A 13,546-nucleotide genomic window follows, 5' to 3' on the forward strand; every position below is an offset into this window, starting at 1 on the left:
TCGATCGGTCAGGAGCGCACCTTTCTCAACCTCCAGAGCCGGTCAGATCTAAAGCAGACTGCTATGTCGAACCTGGAGGCAGCGCAGATAAGAAAAAAAAAACTTTTTCTCTTCAGCAGGTAAATATCGAGGTAATAACTCTAAACAATATTCTACCAGCACTTCCACAGGAAGCCAAGCTGAAATGGGATAGAATGTGGAACGTTATGGAAGAACCAACCCGTACCCGGAAATACCTGGTGGCACGTTACCAAGACCCTCATTACAAGATGAGGGAGAAAAATGAAAGGTCTGGACTGCGAATGAATTTAAAGGAAGCAAAGCAAATGGCTGAATCAGGCATCATGCGGTTCGTATACTGCGCAGATGAAAAACGAGATCTAACTACGGGGTTGGTTTCGTCCTTTTTCAGTCCGGGAAGAGAGGGCAACAGGATGGAGACGTCGTTTTATTGCATGGCCGGAAGCGCTAAAATGGAAATTGCTTCATCTAGGAATTTATACTCCTGATGCATCGTTGTGGCATATTTCTTAATGTTTGGATGCAGTTTTCGATTGAGTTGCGACTATTATTGTTTTGAAAGCGGCGTTCTATCAGATTCCCTTGAGTGATAAATTTGCTGCGAATATGCGCTGCCGAACAGGAGGTGGTCGTTTAGTGGAGATGATACGACTGCCAATGGGATTGTCAACGAGTCCAGGGATCATACAAGTGGTCACACGAGCCCTTATTGTTGATCCAGTGATTCTTTAGACTCATTTGAACCTACAATCGTAAAAAGGTCAATATTACCTCCCATTGTTGGCTAGACAACATTCACATTACTGGCAGCGGAAAGAATGCTTTGAAACGCTCGGCTGAGACGTTGGGCGGGTGGAAACAATGGAATGTTACTCTAGGTAAGGATGATTTGAGTATTACGACAGAGATTTATAAATTTCTGGGGACTCACTTCGACCATGTGAATCGTGTGGTATGGATGGCCCAGAAGAATGTGAGGAAGAGCTGTTTGCCAGGGACAGAACGTGGTTCTACGCACTCCATGAGTGAATGGCTCAAGTGGATGATGTATAAGGCAACGGTGGCCGAAATGGAACAGTTGGTGGCACGTTTGCTGCAATAATTCCGCCATTTTGCAGATTTCGGTATTCCAATCGTATCCGACTTTCAAAAAAGGCTCACTGCCTTCTCTCGTCACTGAGCTGGCAAGAGGTATGAGATGAAGACGTAGTCCACGTCGACAGAGTGATCGCATGTAACTGTTTTAATTGCCTTTCTGCAGTACGCAAAAATCAACCTGTCTGTCCTCTACATTTAAAAAAAAAACGCATCAAAAGCGGTTCGGCGCCTCACCCACGCCACGGCGAATCCTAATTGCCGATGCATCAATGGAAAGTTGGGGAGCTCTCCTCATTATGGGAGATTCGCAGCGTTTACTGATCACGGTCCAGCGATGGACGGCTCCAATTAAATAAATTGCGATTGGAGAACTAAGATTAGTTTTAAATGGACTCAATGCATCCCGCCAACACCTACCTGGAGAAGCCAATACAGCCATCTGCGTAGGTAATACGAACGTACAAAGCATCATGACGAAGGGTCTCATAAAGTCGGATATGTTATGGAATGCCGCGTATGTTCTTACGACTTTGTGCCGGGAAAGCCAATTCAGCACAAACTATGTGTACGTCAATGCAAAGCTGAACCCGGCCAATATCTCCTAACGTACGTTTGGGTTGCCTCTTCTGGATCATTGGGACGTTAAAAATGATGTCAATCGCAAAACGCAGGAAGTAGTTTCTACGGTTATGGCAAGGCACAAGAATTGGTTTGGGAGTTGCAAAGGATGGGTCAAAAGGAAGCCAATAGGTACTAGCTGGATGGGTAATAATTGAGGCGGCATGGGAGCCTCGAATAGTTTATCGAAGAGAGGCGAGAAAGGGAGTCACGTGTGCTTTAGTCGCGAATGACTTTAGGTGATGGATGTCTGTGCGTCCGAGTTATGGGTGACATCCTCACATGTGGTCCGCGTGCGCTGCCTACGCGCACCCCGCGTCGCCGATCTTAACTCATCTATATATCTATGGTTATGGTGGAAGGCATATACATGTGAGATAAACTATCTCGTGCTGATCCTGTGACGAATGAGCTCATGGTTGCCTCATGTTATTTGCATGTCACTATCTCCTCTTGTTTATCTATCTACCTTTAGGACACCCGATTCTCCGGTCGATCTGCCTCCTAAGTTAGGATACAAATAAAACATCTACTCACATATGAGGGTTTCGGATATAAGTTGTTTTGGATGAATAGGCTTTTTTCTTGTTTTTGATTACCCTGGGAAATAGAACTGTCAGTATTCCAGACGCGTTGAGGCTACGGGATTTTCACTTGCTAATAAAAAGGCAGAAGCCACGTCCGAAGATAATACTCTAGTGCTATGTGAGCGTCGATTTTTACAATTTGAAGTTCACACACTAGAAATGATATTGAAGACCCACGAACAGATGCGATTACATATCCTTCAGAAGAAGCAACAAGGAGACCCTTCGTCAAAACGCCAGTCGTCAAATATTGGACTGAGGAACAAAAGTGCCAGGGAGCAGCAGAAGGGCAGCGGAGGCACCGGCAGAAAAGGGCCGAAGAACAAGGATAAAACATACGCCAATTGAACGTGACCAACCTCAATCAACAGAGGAGATTAGTAGCCACTTCTGAGGAGGTCTAAGAGGTACGTCGAGCTGTTCAAGAACACAACAATGATATCGGGAAACCGCCGACGACACCGAGAACCGAAACAGCGGCGCAACAACCTTCTTCAGGTGGAGTACCCATAGTTGTAGAAAACCCGAGTGAATTCGAGAGTGACGAATGACCATCGAGTTTGGAAGCATCCACACCAGAAAGTATTCAAGAAGAAACTGTATCTGAGGGCGAAATACAGACCTCAGATTGGCAAGATAAGGAAAATCCCACCTTAAAGGATTACATTGACGAAGCTTGACTTGCATATCGAGGGATTAAAATGTCCAAGATCAGAATTGACCAACGTATTCGGAAAGTATATCAACGACAAAAACTAGTATGCCGAGAAACATTTATCCAGACTCAGAAAGATGAACGCTTGGTTGTACAGAGATTATTGGAGACATCCAGGACGATCCAACACGAAATTGAGGATAGACAAGAAATTCAGAACGATATCAAGGAAATATACGAATGTTACAGATACACCACGGAACAATTTGGATTTGCGATAGTATTGTTGGGAACCGCAGCGTCTTTACCGCAATACTCCATTTATTGTTTTAAGAAGTGAAAGGAGCTCTTTGCTATTGAGGAGCAGGGCCGAGAGGCTGTTGTTGCATCATCCTTGACGTTTATTACACACAAGCTACATCATTGGGCGTAACATTGGGCGGTATTATCTGCCATTCAGCAAAAGAGCCTTGGTATACAACGACATTCCAATAAGTCTCGATCAGAGTGCGTAACCAACACCAAGATAGTGACAGCCAGGACTCTGGTGTTTTTTGTTTTTTGAGAGAGCATTCGCTGAGTATTACAACGATTGGGCAATGGCCGCGTACAACGAATTCAGGTACAAAACCCCCCAGAGAGTCGATATCAAGAACCAAAACGACTCAATTGGACAAGATGGTATCGTCCTTTTTTCAGTTATCAGTTGAGCTCCAACCTTTAAGACATCTCCAGCGCCGTGGCGGATTCATTGCCCAGATGTAATTCATTGGCGTATAGCCCCATATGCATTTGTGTCGGCCGTGCGTGCCGTAATGGTGGGTAATTAAGATTCTCTTGCCTTTATTGCGCGCCAGCAGAAATTATGAGTTTTGGTTCAGTTGTATTTTTCGTTTAAATTTCAATTTTTTAGGGTCCAAAATCTTTTCAGGTGTCTTATTCATTTTTGGTCGTTGTTTTTTTTTTTTGTATTTTCATTGGGACCTTTGGCTGCGCGTTGCTGGGGAAGAGCCGTGGGTGCCCCTTCTCCAGTTTCCCGTTGATGATTATCCTCTTCGGCGCGGAGACGGTGACCGCGATAATGATCGTCTTCGAAAGCCCCCACTTCGGAGCCTGTGTCCACGTGAAAATGAGGCTCGTCTCCTCGGATACCCTCTGAACTGTCGACCCCTGCGGAATCCAAAACGATTTCAGGTTCGCCCAAATACATGGGCCACCTTGTCATAGATATCCTGATTCGAAATCCCCTTGTCAATGGTCGCGTGACGGGCAGAGTGCACTCAGGAGAGAGAAGCAGCACTGACGGCGCGTGTGAAGTGCTCTGTGCTTGAGAGCATGCTGCGGAAACAGTCGCAGGAAGTCATATTTCTTCGTAACGCCCTCAATCGCATCGAGTCGAGTGTATTTACTCCAACAAAAACAACGAGAAAACAGCAGCACCATCAGCGACTAGAAGGAGGGGTGGAGGACGATGAAGAGGGCACAACGCTGCTGGAACACCTGGCGCGTGCAGGGGACGACGGCGTGAATCCGGCGCCACAGACGGACACGGGCAGCACGACGGAGGCGTGCTTCGATCAGCTGCACGCGGCGCTCGTGGGCGCTCTCGACGAGGCAGCGCGGCGTGTGGTGACTGAGAGCTGCCCTGCACGCCTCTGTGCGGATGCGGCGCCCGGCCCGAAGTGAGACCAGGCAGCGCTGGGGAGCACGCTGTCGCCGACCACAGCGACACCAACAGGAACAACGGCCAGCCCACGCTGTACGCACAGGTGATGGTGCGACAGGGCGCGCGGACGCTTATCCCCGCACCTTCAATGGTGCCTCTGGTGTGCCCTGCGCTCGTTGTGGTGCGCGCAGGGGGGAGGCGAGGATGTGCTGCACGCGCCTGTGAACACTTTTCCCGTGTTGACCACAACGCGCCGCTTTGATTGTGTTTTGGTTTCTGTGCGTGTGAAGAAAGGAGATGAGGGCGGTATTTGCTTTCTTCTGTATCGATGAATGAGCGATGTGCTGTGCTGCTCATGCAGTGAGCCTCTGCGCCTTGTTTTTTTTCTTTTACGTCGCCATACCAAGCACCCTCTTCCTTCCCACACGACTGCCGTGTTTTTATTGTCTTTCTGCCGCAGTGACGCAAGGAAAAGGGAGGGTGGGGTGTTGCCTGCAGCCCTCCGTAGTCCTGCAGCACTTCCCCGGGTTTTTAAACCCCACACGGAACACAGGTCTGCCACTGACACGAAAGTGGGAGTGTTAGGCACGCTGTGGACCCCATTTTGGATGCGTGATGCGGTGCCGGCTGACGCGACTTGCTGCGGCGACGCTCTGCGGGTGCACGTTGCGGAAAGCACGGCGTAGCGCGGCGACAGGCAAGATGCAGTTGGACGTCTCCAAGGCGGGGCTTGCCGGCGTGAACAAGGCGCATGTGAACGCAGTGATCGAAAAGTGCACCAAGGGATCAGCGTTTTACATGAATGAAAAGCGCATGGAGTCGCAGCGAGAGAAGCGCAACGCAAGTTTGTGCACCAAATCCAAAAAATACCGTCTTCTCTCAGCATCCGCAAGACAGTCGTTGATGAAAACAGTGTCGGCATGCGAGGCGGAGCTGGAGGCTGGGAGGCGGTTTGGTAATTACGTGCACGTGGACATGGACATGTTCTACGCCGCGGTGGAGATGAAGAAGAACCCGTCGCTGGCGGAGGTGCCGCTCGGCGTCGGCAGCGTTGCGATGCTGTCTACGACGAACTACGTTGCGCGGCGCTACGGCGTGCGCTCCGGGATGCCGGGCTTCATCGGCAGGAAGTTGTGTCCGGCACTCGTCATTGTGCCGACCGACTTCGACGCGTACCGTGCGGAGGCGGCGGTGGTGCGCGGCATCGCCGCCGAGTACGACCCGCACTTCATAAGCGTTGGCCTCGACGAGCTGACGATGGAGGTGAGCGCGCACCTGCAGCAGAACCCTGGCATGACGGCAGCAGACGTTGCGGCGGAGTTCCGCGCGCGTGTGGTGGCCGAGACGCAGTTGACGGCGAGCGCCGGCATCGCCCCGACTGCGACGCTATCGAAGATCGCGTCTAACTACAAGAAGCCGAACGGCCAGCACGAACTGCGCCTGCGGACACGCGAGGACGTGATCGCCTTCATGAAGGACCTGCCGGTGCGTGAGATCCCGGGAATTGGGCCTGTTCAAAACAGCATGCTGGCCTCACTCGGTATACGCACCTGCGGCGCGATTCATCGGCAGAAGTACAAACTGTGTTATGTGTTCCCGGGTAAGACGTTCGAGTTTTACCTGTCGGCCGCGCTCGGCGTAATGCAGAGCGGTGCGGACCGTATGCGGGCGGACCGTGCGCAAAAGACGGTCGGTCACGAGGTTACCGTTAGACGTCGATTGAAGAATGAAGCGGAGTTGAAGCATGTTGTACTGAAGGCACTTGCACTGGCTCACGACGCACTGCTGCGTCAGCGCAAGGCGGCTCGCCGCATTACACTGCGCTTAAAGCGGCGCTCCTTTGAGGACCACCAGTACAGCGTGACGTTGGATTCAGCCACGAATGACATGACTCTTCTGTGGCGTGAGACACAAAAGCTCTTACAGCCACACCTCACATCGTTTGATGACTTTCGTCTCGCAGGAGTGCGGTTAGGGAAGCTGCAGATGGTGCCGGAACGACACCTACCGGCGCGAAAGGGGAATGCACAGATTGTTTCACGTTTCACTACACAACCGTTGGAGCCGGGGCGGCGCACAGGAGCAACGAGACGTATAGTTATATAGAAGCTTCCAGTCTAAGGGAAAAATATCTGTATTTCTATTTAATAGAGGGGTCCCACCAATCGGCTGCTGTACATTCTTGATTTCATTTTGCGTATGGAGGTGATTCGGCGCGTAGTGTAATTGCTGGCGGCATCGAGAGAAAAGAAGCGGCGCTGTCGGTAATTATATTTTTCGCAAATGAATCTGCGTATTCGATGCATTTGTGGAACCCTGTTTTTACTGTCATTTGACAGCGTTCTGTACGTCCTTGTATGTCTGACACTCTCATTTCCTGAGTTCCCTCTTGTTGTTATTTTTTTTTTTGTTTTTTGGGGGGTGGGTGTTTCTCTTTCCCTCATCGTGGCGTTCATGTGTTCATCATTCCCTCGTCTGTTTGGACGACTTATTTCATCTCTCTGTTTTTTTTTGCTGCTGCTATTTCTGGTTGTATCATGTACCCACTCCATAGAAGCATACATACAGTGAGGGATTCATTGGGCAAGAGGCGTCGACTGTTGCCTGGTGTGTTGTATCGTACAAAAGAGACGGAGGCGGAAGCAGCACACTGTGGCGTCGTTTAAGGAGGAAAAATTTTGCAAGTGCGATTAAAAGGTTTGCCACCCTTCAAACAAAACAAAAAATACTCTTTCTTAGTTATTTTTCGCCGTCGCTGCTGCTGCTTTGTGTAATTGCTCATTTGTAGTATACACCTATAAAACTATAAATATATATATGTGAGTGTGTGGCATGCTCTTTAGGTCCTATGTTCGACTTGGCCCATCTGTCATGATGGCGTTGAGCGGAAGCCGACGATTGGCCCTGCCGTACCGCACACTTCGGCGGGGCGCGCTGCAGTTGACGTGTCTCTCGAACGCCTCGCGCTTGCGTGGAGACTGCCCTCATTCTGCTCAAAGTCAGCCGTGTAAACAAAATGGACATGCGAAACGCCAGGAAGTCAATGCGGTGGAGGATAATGAAGACGAGGAGTGGAAAAATGTCGACATCGACATGGAGCTCGACCCAGTCGACATAAAGAAGCTGGCGCTACCACTGCACGCCATGGAGACAATTCCACCGGACATCATCTCCAACATTCTGGCGAAGGATAAGACGATTGTGTTCTCACCCACGCGGAAGCGAATGGACGTCTGCCGTCGCCTTCGGCGAATGAAATACCGCTGCAGCGTTCAGCCGCTGGGAAAAGTTCTTCACTTCCGTTTCTTTTCGCTGGAAGGGCCTGTGAACGGTAGAGGGGCCGCAAAGGACATTACGCCAGAGTGTCTTCAGCGGATCAAAGCAGTACTGCGGACATACACGCGGTTCATCGTGACGGACGATCAGTGGCCACTGGAGTTGTCGTTGGAAGTGACGCCACTCATGCAGCAGCAGGAGCCGCATCTGCAGTCAGAGCTGGAGGTGGCAGAGAAACTGAGTTGTGTCCTGTCGAAGGAGCTTTGCGTCGGGGCTTGGTGTGGCATATCCTCCACACCCATTCTCGCCAAAATGGCGTGTGACGCGGGCCAGAGGGAACACACTCTGAAATCTAAAGATTTCTTGACAGGCGGCATCGTGTACATCAACCAGTACAGCCTTCCAACTCATGAGTCGCTTGAAAAATTTATGGCAGATTTGCCAGTAAGCGCTATTCCTGTTGTGGGTGCAGCACAGGTGAAGCTGCTGAAGGACGTGTACGGCATTACAAAGTGCGGTGAGATCGCTGAACAGGAAGAGCGCTTGGGCTACAGCCTGTGTCCTGCAACGACAGAGTACTTTCTCTCTATTGCCTATGGCACGATGCGGCTACGGGGGGAGATTGCTACAACGTTGCTGCGGAAGGCCTCGCGGTGCAAGACGGCTCAAATCCGCCGCGAGTCTCAGTACGGTCGCGTCGTCCCAGAGGAGCAGTTCATTGGCACTGTCATGACAATCTTCGATACGGTTTACAAGGATCTTATCATGCACGACTTTGTGTGTGGCCGTGTCTCACTAGAGACGCGGCGCACAGTCCCGCGTGTGTTCTGGGTCACAGAGGAGTATGAGGACTTAGGCACGCGCACCAACGACCGTGACCTCCTACGCGAGGTGGTGCTGCGCCTCGCGAAGCAGTTCGCCCCGCGGCGCACGAAGGAGCTGCTGGATGTGTACAGCATCTGTGTTCACTTCGCAGACATACGCTCGTGGACGGAAGAGCACGAGGGCGCTGACGTCGGCAGCATGTGCGGTAGAGGTAGAGGGCGGGGTCGCCGCAAGCTTGAGACTCCTGCGAGCCCGGAAGAGAAGAAGAGACGAATGTACGCTCGCAGTCCCCAGGCACGAAAGAAGACGGAGGCAAATGAGCCACGTGGTATCATGGTTGTGATGTAGGCATTGCTTCTGTTTGTTGCTCTTCACCCTCACGCAGTGCACATGGGAATGTTCACCGCGTCCCCACACAATCAAACATACATACAGGGAGGGATACTGTATTATTATACACGACGAGCAGTCGCTCCTTCACAGAGGTATGGTTATTTGTAATAAGGAAAGAAATATGGTACAGTAGTGTGTACTGAACAGTTTTTGTTGTTGATGATTGTGCTGTCATTTGTTCGATTGAGGGATGGTGCCTTTTTTTTGTTGGATATTTGTCATATTTTTATTTTTATTTTTTGGTTCACCGTTTCTATCGTTCCTTTTTTCCCCCCCTTGTTTATTATCTCTATTCTTATATATATATATATATATATTAGGCACGCAGCAGGTGTTGATCGAGTCAGGGTGAATGTGGCGTCTCAGTTATGCACTGCATGGTCTCACGTCACCGGAGAATTCAATGGCACCAGCAGGAGCGCCGACACGCCTGACGGCACGGCCGTCGTGTCGTCACGCCTCTTTTATTTTCAATGAACACAACAGCAGCATTGACAGCAGTCACAGTCGTGATGCATGCCTGTTGTCGGCGTCCACGTTACCCGATGGGAGGCTTTTGGCACTTCAAATCAATGGTGAGCGGGCGGAGTTGCGGGACGCGAAACCGTTCGCTCCGGTGGCTCCTCTATTACGTGCGAATGAGGATGGAATACAACTAAGTCTTCACTCGGCAAGTGGTTCATCGTCTGGCACGTGTCGTAGTGAAGCAGTGGACGTGGATTCAGGCGAAGATGCACGTTTAGTTCCTTTGAGTACCTCTTCTTGGCGGCTCCTTCACTCGACGGTGTTAGTTTCAGATGACGACAATGAGCCATTGCAACGGATACGACGCCATAGTGACTTTGAGCCGGCTGCCTCGGTACTGGCAAGCGACGCCTTGTATCAGCTTCAGCTAGAGCCGCTGGAGAAGACGTGTTCAGTTTTCTTTGACAGTACCGCTGTCAATGCGACCGCCCTGGACTCCTGGGGGCCGCACGCAGTTGTTGTTGGCTTCTCTTCGGGAGATGTGTCTTTGTTTGACTGGCGCGATCCGAGTGCGGGGCCGCTGATGCGCACGTCTACGCCGCAGCCGCCGTCACGCAGCCGACCGGTGCGCGGGCGCCGCGGGGCCTCCGTAGTGCATGCGGGTGTTATGTCCTGCTGCGCACTGGAAGACAGCTTCCGCGTTGTGTGTGGCTTGGGTAACCACATGGGTACGGTTGTGGTGACGGACCTGCGCAAAGCTTTGACTTCGTCAGCTGAACCGAGGAAACGGGGTCGCGTGTTGCTGGCAGATGAAGCTCGTCAGGCCGTTGTTGCCGGCAGCTTCTGCACGCCAACCTCGTACCCGGCATGTGACATGCGGCACTGTCGCTGGGACTTTGGTACGATTGGAATGGTGGATACGGGCGGAACAGCCATGCTAACAAACATTGGTGCGCTGGAGGCAGGCTCACTGCGTGCGCGGCGGGGCTGGAATCGTACAGCAGAGGAAGTTTCACAACTGCCTGCAACGGCAACTGAGTATGGGATAAACAACAACAGTAACGGCAACGCAGTCCTTCATACCCGGGGTCTCCGCTGTGATGTGTCCCAAGAAGGCTGCTTTCTGCTGAGCTCACGGACAACGCCATGGTCCGCCTCGTTGACTCAACGGAGCGGAAGACGAACAGAGCTTGCGCTTTCTCTGGCAGCAAGTGAGAAATCTGATGGGAACAGTTTCACATCCGTGTCTTGCATGGGATCAATTGTTTTTGCACAGACGGGCATGGGGAATGCTCTGTGTGCCACCGTCCCCGCGTGTTGACGTTACACACACTCAGACACGTACACAGTTCACCCTTTGAAACAGACACACAGAGAAAGATATTTTTTTTTGCGTTTGCGGAATGGGTATAACCGTTCTGTTGCGGTGAGGGAGGGCGGCGGGCACTTTTTGTTCCGCAGCTCCCACCAGTGCTCTGGTTTGCACTCCCCACACCGCTGGTCTCGTTTCAGTGAGAGCCGCCACTCTGTGTGCGTGTGTCTGTGTCCGTGTGTCTACGACTCTGGGGCGCGAGAATGGATGCTCTGCGAAAGGATTCTTTCCCGGATATCTGTGTGTTGCAGCACAGTAAGGGAAGAACTTTTAAGTGATGCCACAGTCTCTTTCGAGGGGCGCTGGGTTTTTTTTTCGCAATGGGCCTCTCACATTGGCTGCTTATTGGAAGATTATTCAAATGGCTCGTACTCCACCCCTTCTTCCCCGTTATACACAAAAAAAGGCAAAATATAAAATAAGCAGACGAAACATGTCAAACATATGCACGCCATGGTGCGTTGAGTCATCTACGCCACCCTGCTGCTCTGGTGTGCCAGCGGGTGCCTCGCCGCCGAGTCGCGCCAATGCATGTTCGACGAGATAAGGAGGAAGGACGGCGCACAGCCGCTTGCAGTTGTGCGTGAGGTGCCGCACAAGGACCAGAGCGGATGGCAGGCGTACACCCTTTCCGGTGGGGAGAAGACTTGGGCGCCGATCCGCATCAATGTGTCCACGGAGGACATGAACAATCCGGCCAAGTACTGCACAAGAGTAGGAGATGTGCGTCCGGACTTCATGGGTGGTACGCTGGTTTGTGAATCCGAAAACATACTGACAGATGAGAAGAGAAAGCTCCTTGTGGAACAAACTATCCCCGCAGCGGTAAAACTTCACACCGATCGTCTCTCCGTAAAACCTGTGACGACCAGCGTTGTTGTGGAACCGTTGAAGGGAAGCGTGTGCTCCCACTTCACGGTCCCCAAGGGTCACGGCACCAGTGGTGTGTCTGGTGCCGACATGATTATGTACGCTGCCGCAGGGCCGATCAATGGGGGTGCCGCATGGGCTCTCTTGTGTGCTTTGCTGGGAAGCAAGCGACCATTCGTTGGTGTCGTGAACATTGATCCCCGGAGTGCTGTGGCGACGGATGTGGGTGTCCGTATGGTTGCCCACGAGATTGCGCATGCTCTTGGTTTTGGGTACCCAGAGATGCATGGCCTCGGTATGGTGGCGACCGTCAAAGACGTGCGCGGTAAAAGCTCCGTGCTGGTGGTGTCGTCACCAAAAACGAAGGAGATGGCGCAGAGGCACTACAACTGCAGTACTATTGAAGGCATGGAGCTGGAGGACGAGGGAAATTACGGCACAAGTGGTTCCCACTGGGAGCGGCGCAACGCGAGAGATGAGCTGATGTCTGGTGTTTCGGGTGCGAGTTATTACACTGCGCTAACAATGGCAGCGTTCGAGGACATGATGTTTTACAAGGCTCGTTGGGGAATGGAGGAGCATATGAGGTGGGGCCACAACTCGGGCTGCAAGCTGTTGGAAGAGAAATGTTTGGTGAATGGTGTCACTGCTTATCCAGATATGTTCTGTGACGAGCCCACATTCATATATCAGCCAGTATGCACGTTTGATCGTATGTTTCTCGGGTTCTGTGGAATGTACAGGCACGGTCCCAGATTACCACCACAATACCGGTACTTCATGGATCCTTCAAAGGGTGGTGATTTGGACCTGATGGACCTTTGCCCTCATGTTGTCAACTTCGATCACATGGGGTGTACGAACGGAAATCCTTTGGAAATGCCTGGAAGCTACATCGGCCCCAACTCACGTTGTGTGAAGGGCAGGGTTCTTCGATATTACCACATTCCTATCGGTGATGTCTGCGTGGACACCCAGTGCAACAATGGCACAGTGAGCGTGAAGTTTGTCAAGGAGGAAGAGTGGCGCGTGTGCCCTGCGGGAAGCTTACTGAGGCCGAAGAACTCAATCATGACTGGAGGCATTGAGTGCCCCAAGTACGAGGAGGTGTGCCCCTTTGTCCCCAGCAGCAGGGGTGCCGCCCCTGATGTTGGACCGTCGGAGACGTTGAGAAACGGCGACCAAGCGATGAGCGGAGAGCTGAGCAGCTCTACTGGCCACAAATCTTCAGAGCGACGTGAAGCAAGACCTGCTCTCGGCGGGGATAAAGAGGTAAAGAGCGACACAAGTGATTTCAATTCTGCTTCTGAAATGGCTTCCGCACAGAGTTCGCGGGGCAACTACATTGTTCAAGCGAAGAGCAAGGGCGACAGTTCGAGTGTTGATGCACATGAGGATACGGGAATCACCGGCTCTGCTGTCCCCAAATCCTCGCCTTTGCATTCACCAGAATCTGTTGTCACGGGGACTCGCACGGTGGAGCAAGGCACAAATGCTTTCCGTGATAAGAAGGGTTTGGGTGGTTTCAGCAGCACCGCCGATGTGCAGAGCCAGGTGGATGCGAGTCTGCTGAAAGGTGACGGCAGCGTGGCTGCTGCTGCTGGCCTCGGCCCTCTTGTGCTTCTTGCCGTGGCCGCGGCGGTGGCGGCGCCTGTGTGAAGCAGCGGCAGGGAGCAGCCCACAGGGGCAGCGCGGTGTGC

At 51.9% G+C, this 13,546-nt stretch overlaps 6 protein-coding genes across 6 annotated transcripts; all 6 read left to right on the forward strand.

Annotated features, from left to right (window-relative positions):
* DQ04_04621000 (hypothetical protein) lies at nt 1-509 on the forward strand (the record flags this gene model as incomplete). Its single annotated transcript, XM_009313694.1, has 1 exon — nt 1-509. A coding segment is annotated over one exon (509 nt), but the record flags the coding sequence as incomplete, so codon positions are not given.
* Nucleotides 510-4,314: 3,805 nt separating this feature from the next.
* On the forward strand, nt 4,315-4,665 carry DQ04_04621010 (hypothetical protein; the record flags this gene model as incomplete). Its single annotated transcript, XM_009313695.1, has 1 exon — nt 4,315-4,665. One exon carries the CDS (start codon nt 4,315-4,317, stop codon nt 4,663-4,665), a length of 351 nt encoding a protein of 116 aa, XP_009311970.1.
* A 595-nt stretch (nt 4,666-5,260) lies between these two features.
* On the forward strand, nt 5,261-6,751 carry DQ04_04621020 (DNA polymerase kappa; the record flags this gene model as incomplete). The annotated part of the gene is made up of 1 exon (XM_009313696.1): nt 5,261-6,751. One exon carries the CDS (start codon nt 5,261-5,263, stop codon nt 6,749-6,751), a length of 1,491 nt encoding a protein of 496 aa, XP_009311971.1.
* Nucleotides 6,752-7,516: 765 nt separating this feature from the next.
* Nucleotides 7,517-9,094, forward strand: DQ04_04621030 (hypothetical protein; the record flags this gene model as incomplete). The annotated part of the gene is made up of 1 exon (XM_009313697.1): nt 7,517-9,094. The coding sequence occupies one exon, from the start codon at nt 7,517-7,519 to the stop codon at nt 9,092-9,094; it is 1,578 nt and encodes a 525-aa protein (XP_009311972.1).
* Nucleotides 9,095-9,491: 397 nt separating this feature from the next.
* Nucleotides 9,492-10,925, forward strand: DQ04_04621040 (hypothetical protein; the record flags this gene model as incomplete). Its single annotated transcript, XM_009313698.1, has 1 exon — nt 9,492-10,925. One exon carries the CDS (start codon nt 9,492-9,494, stop codon nt 10,923-10,925), a length of 1,434 nt encoding a protein of 477 aa, XP_009311973.1.
* A 582-nt stretch (nt 10,926-11,507) lies between these two features.
* On the forward strand, nt 11,508-13,505 carry DQ04_04621050 (surface protease GP63; the record flags this gene model as incomplete). The annotated part of the gene is made up of 1 exon (XM_009313699.1): nt 11,508-13,505. The coding sequence occupies one exon, from the start codon at nt 11,508-11,510 to the stop codon at nt 13,503-13,505; it is 1,998 nt and encodes a 665-aa protein (XP_009311974.1).
* Nucleotides 13,506-13,546: the final 41 nt, after the last annotated feature.

Source organism: Trypanosoma grayi (genome assembly GCF_000691245.1).
Source record: "Trypanosoma grayi strain ANR4 Tgr_462_V1, whole genome shotgun sequence".
Lineage (NCBI taxonomy): Eukaryota > Euglenozoa > Kinetoplastea > Trypanosomatida > Trypanosomatidae > Trypanosoma > Trypanosoma grayi.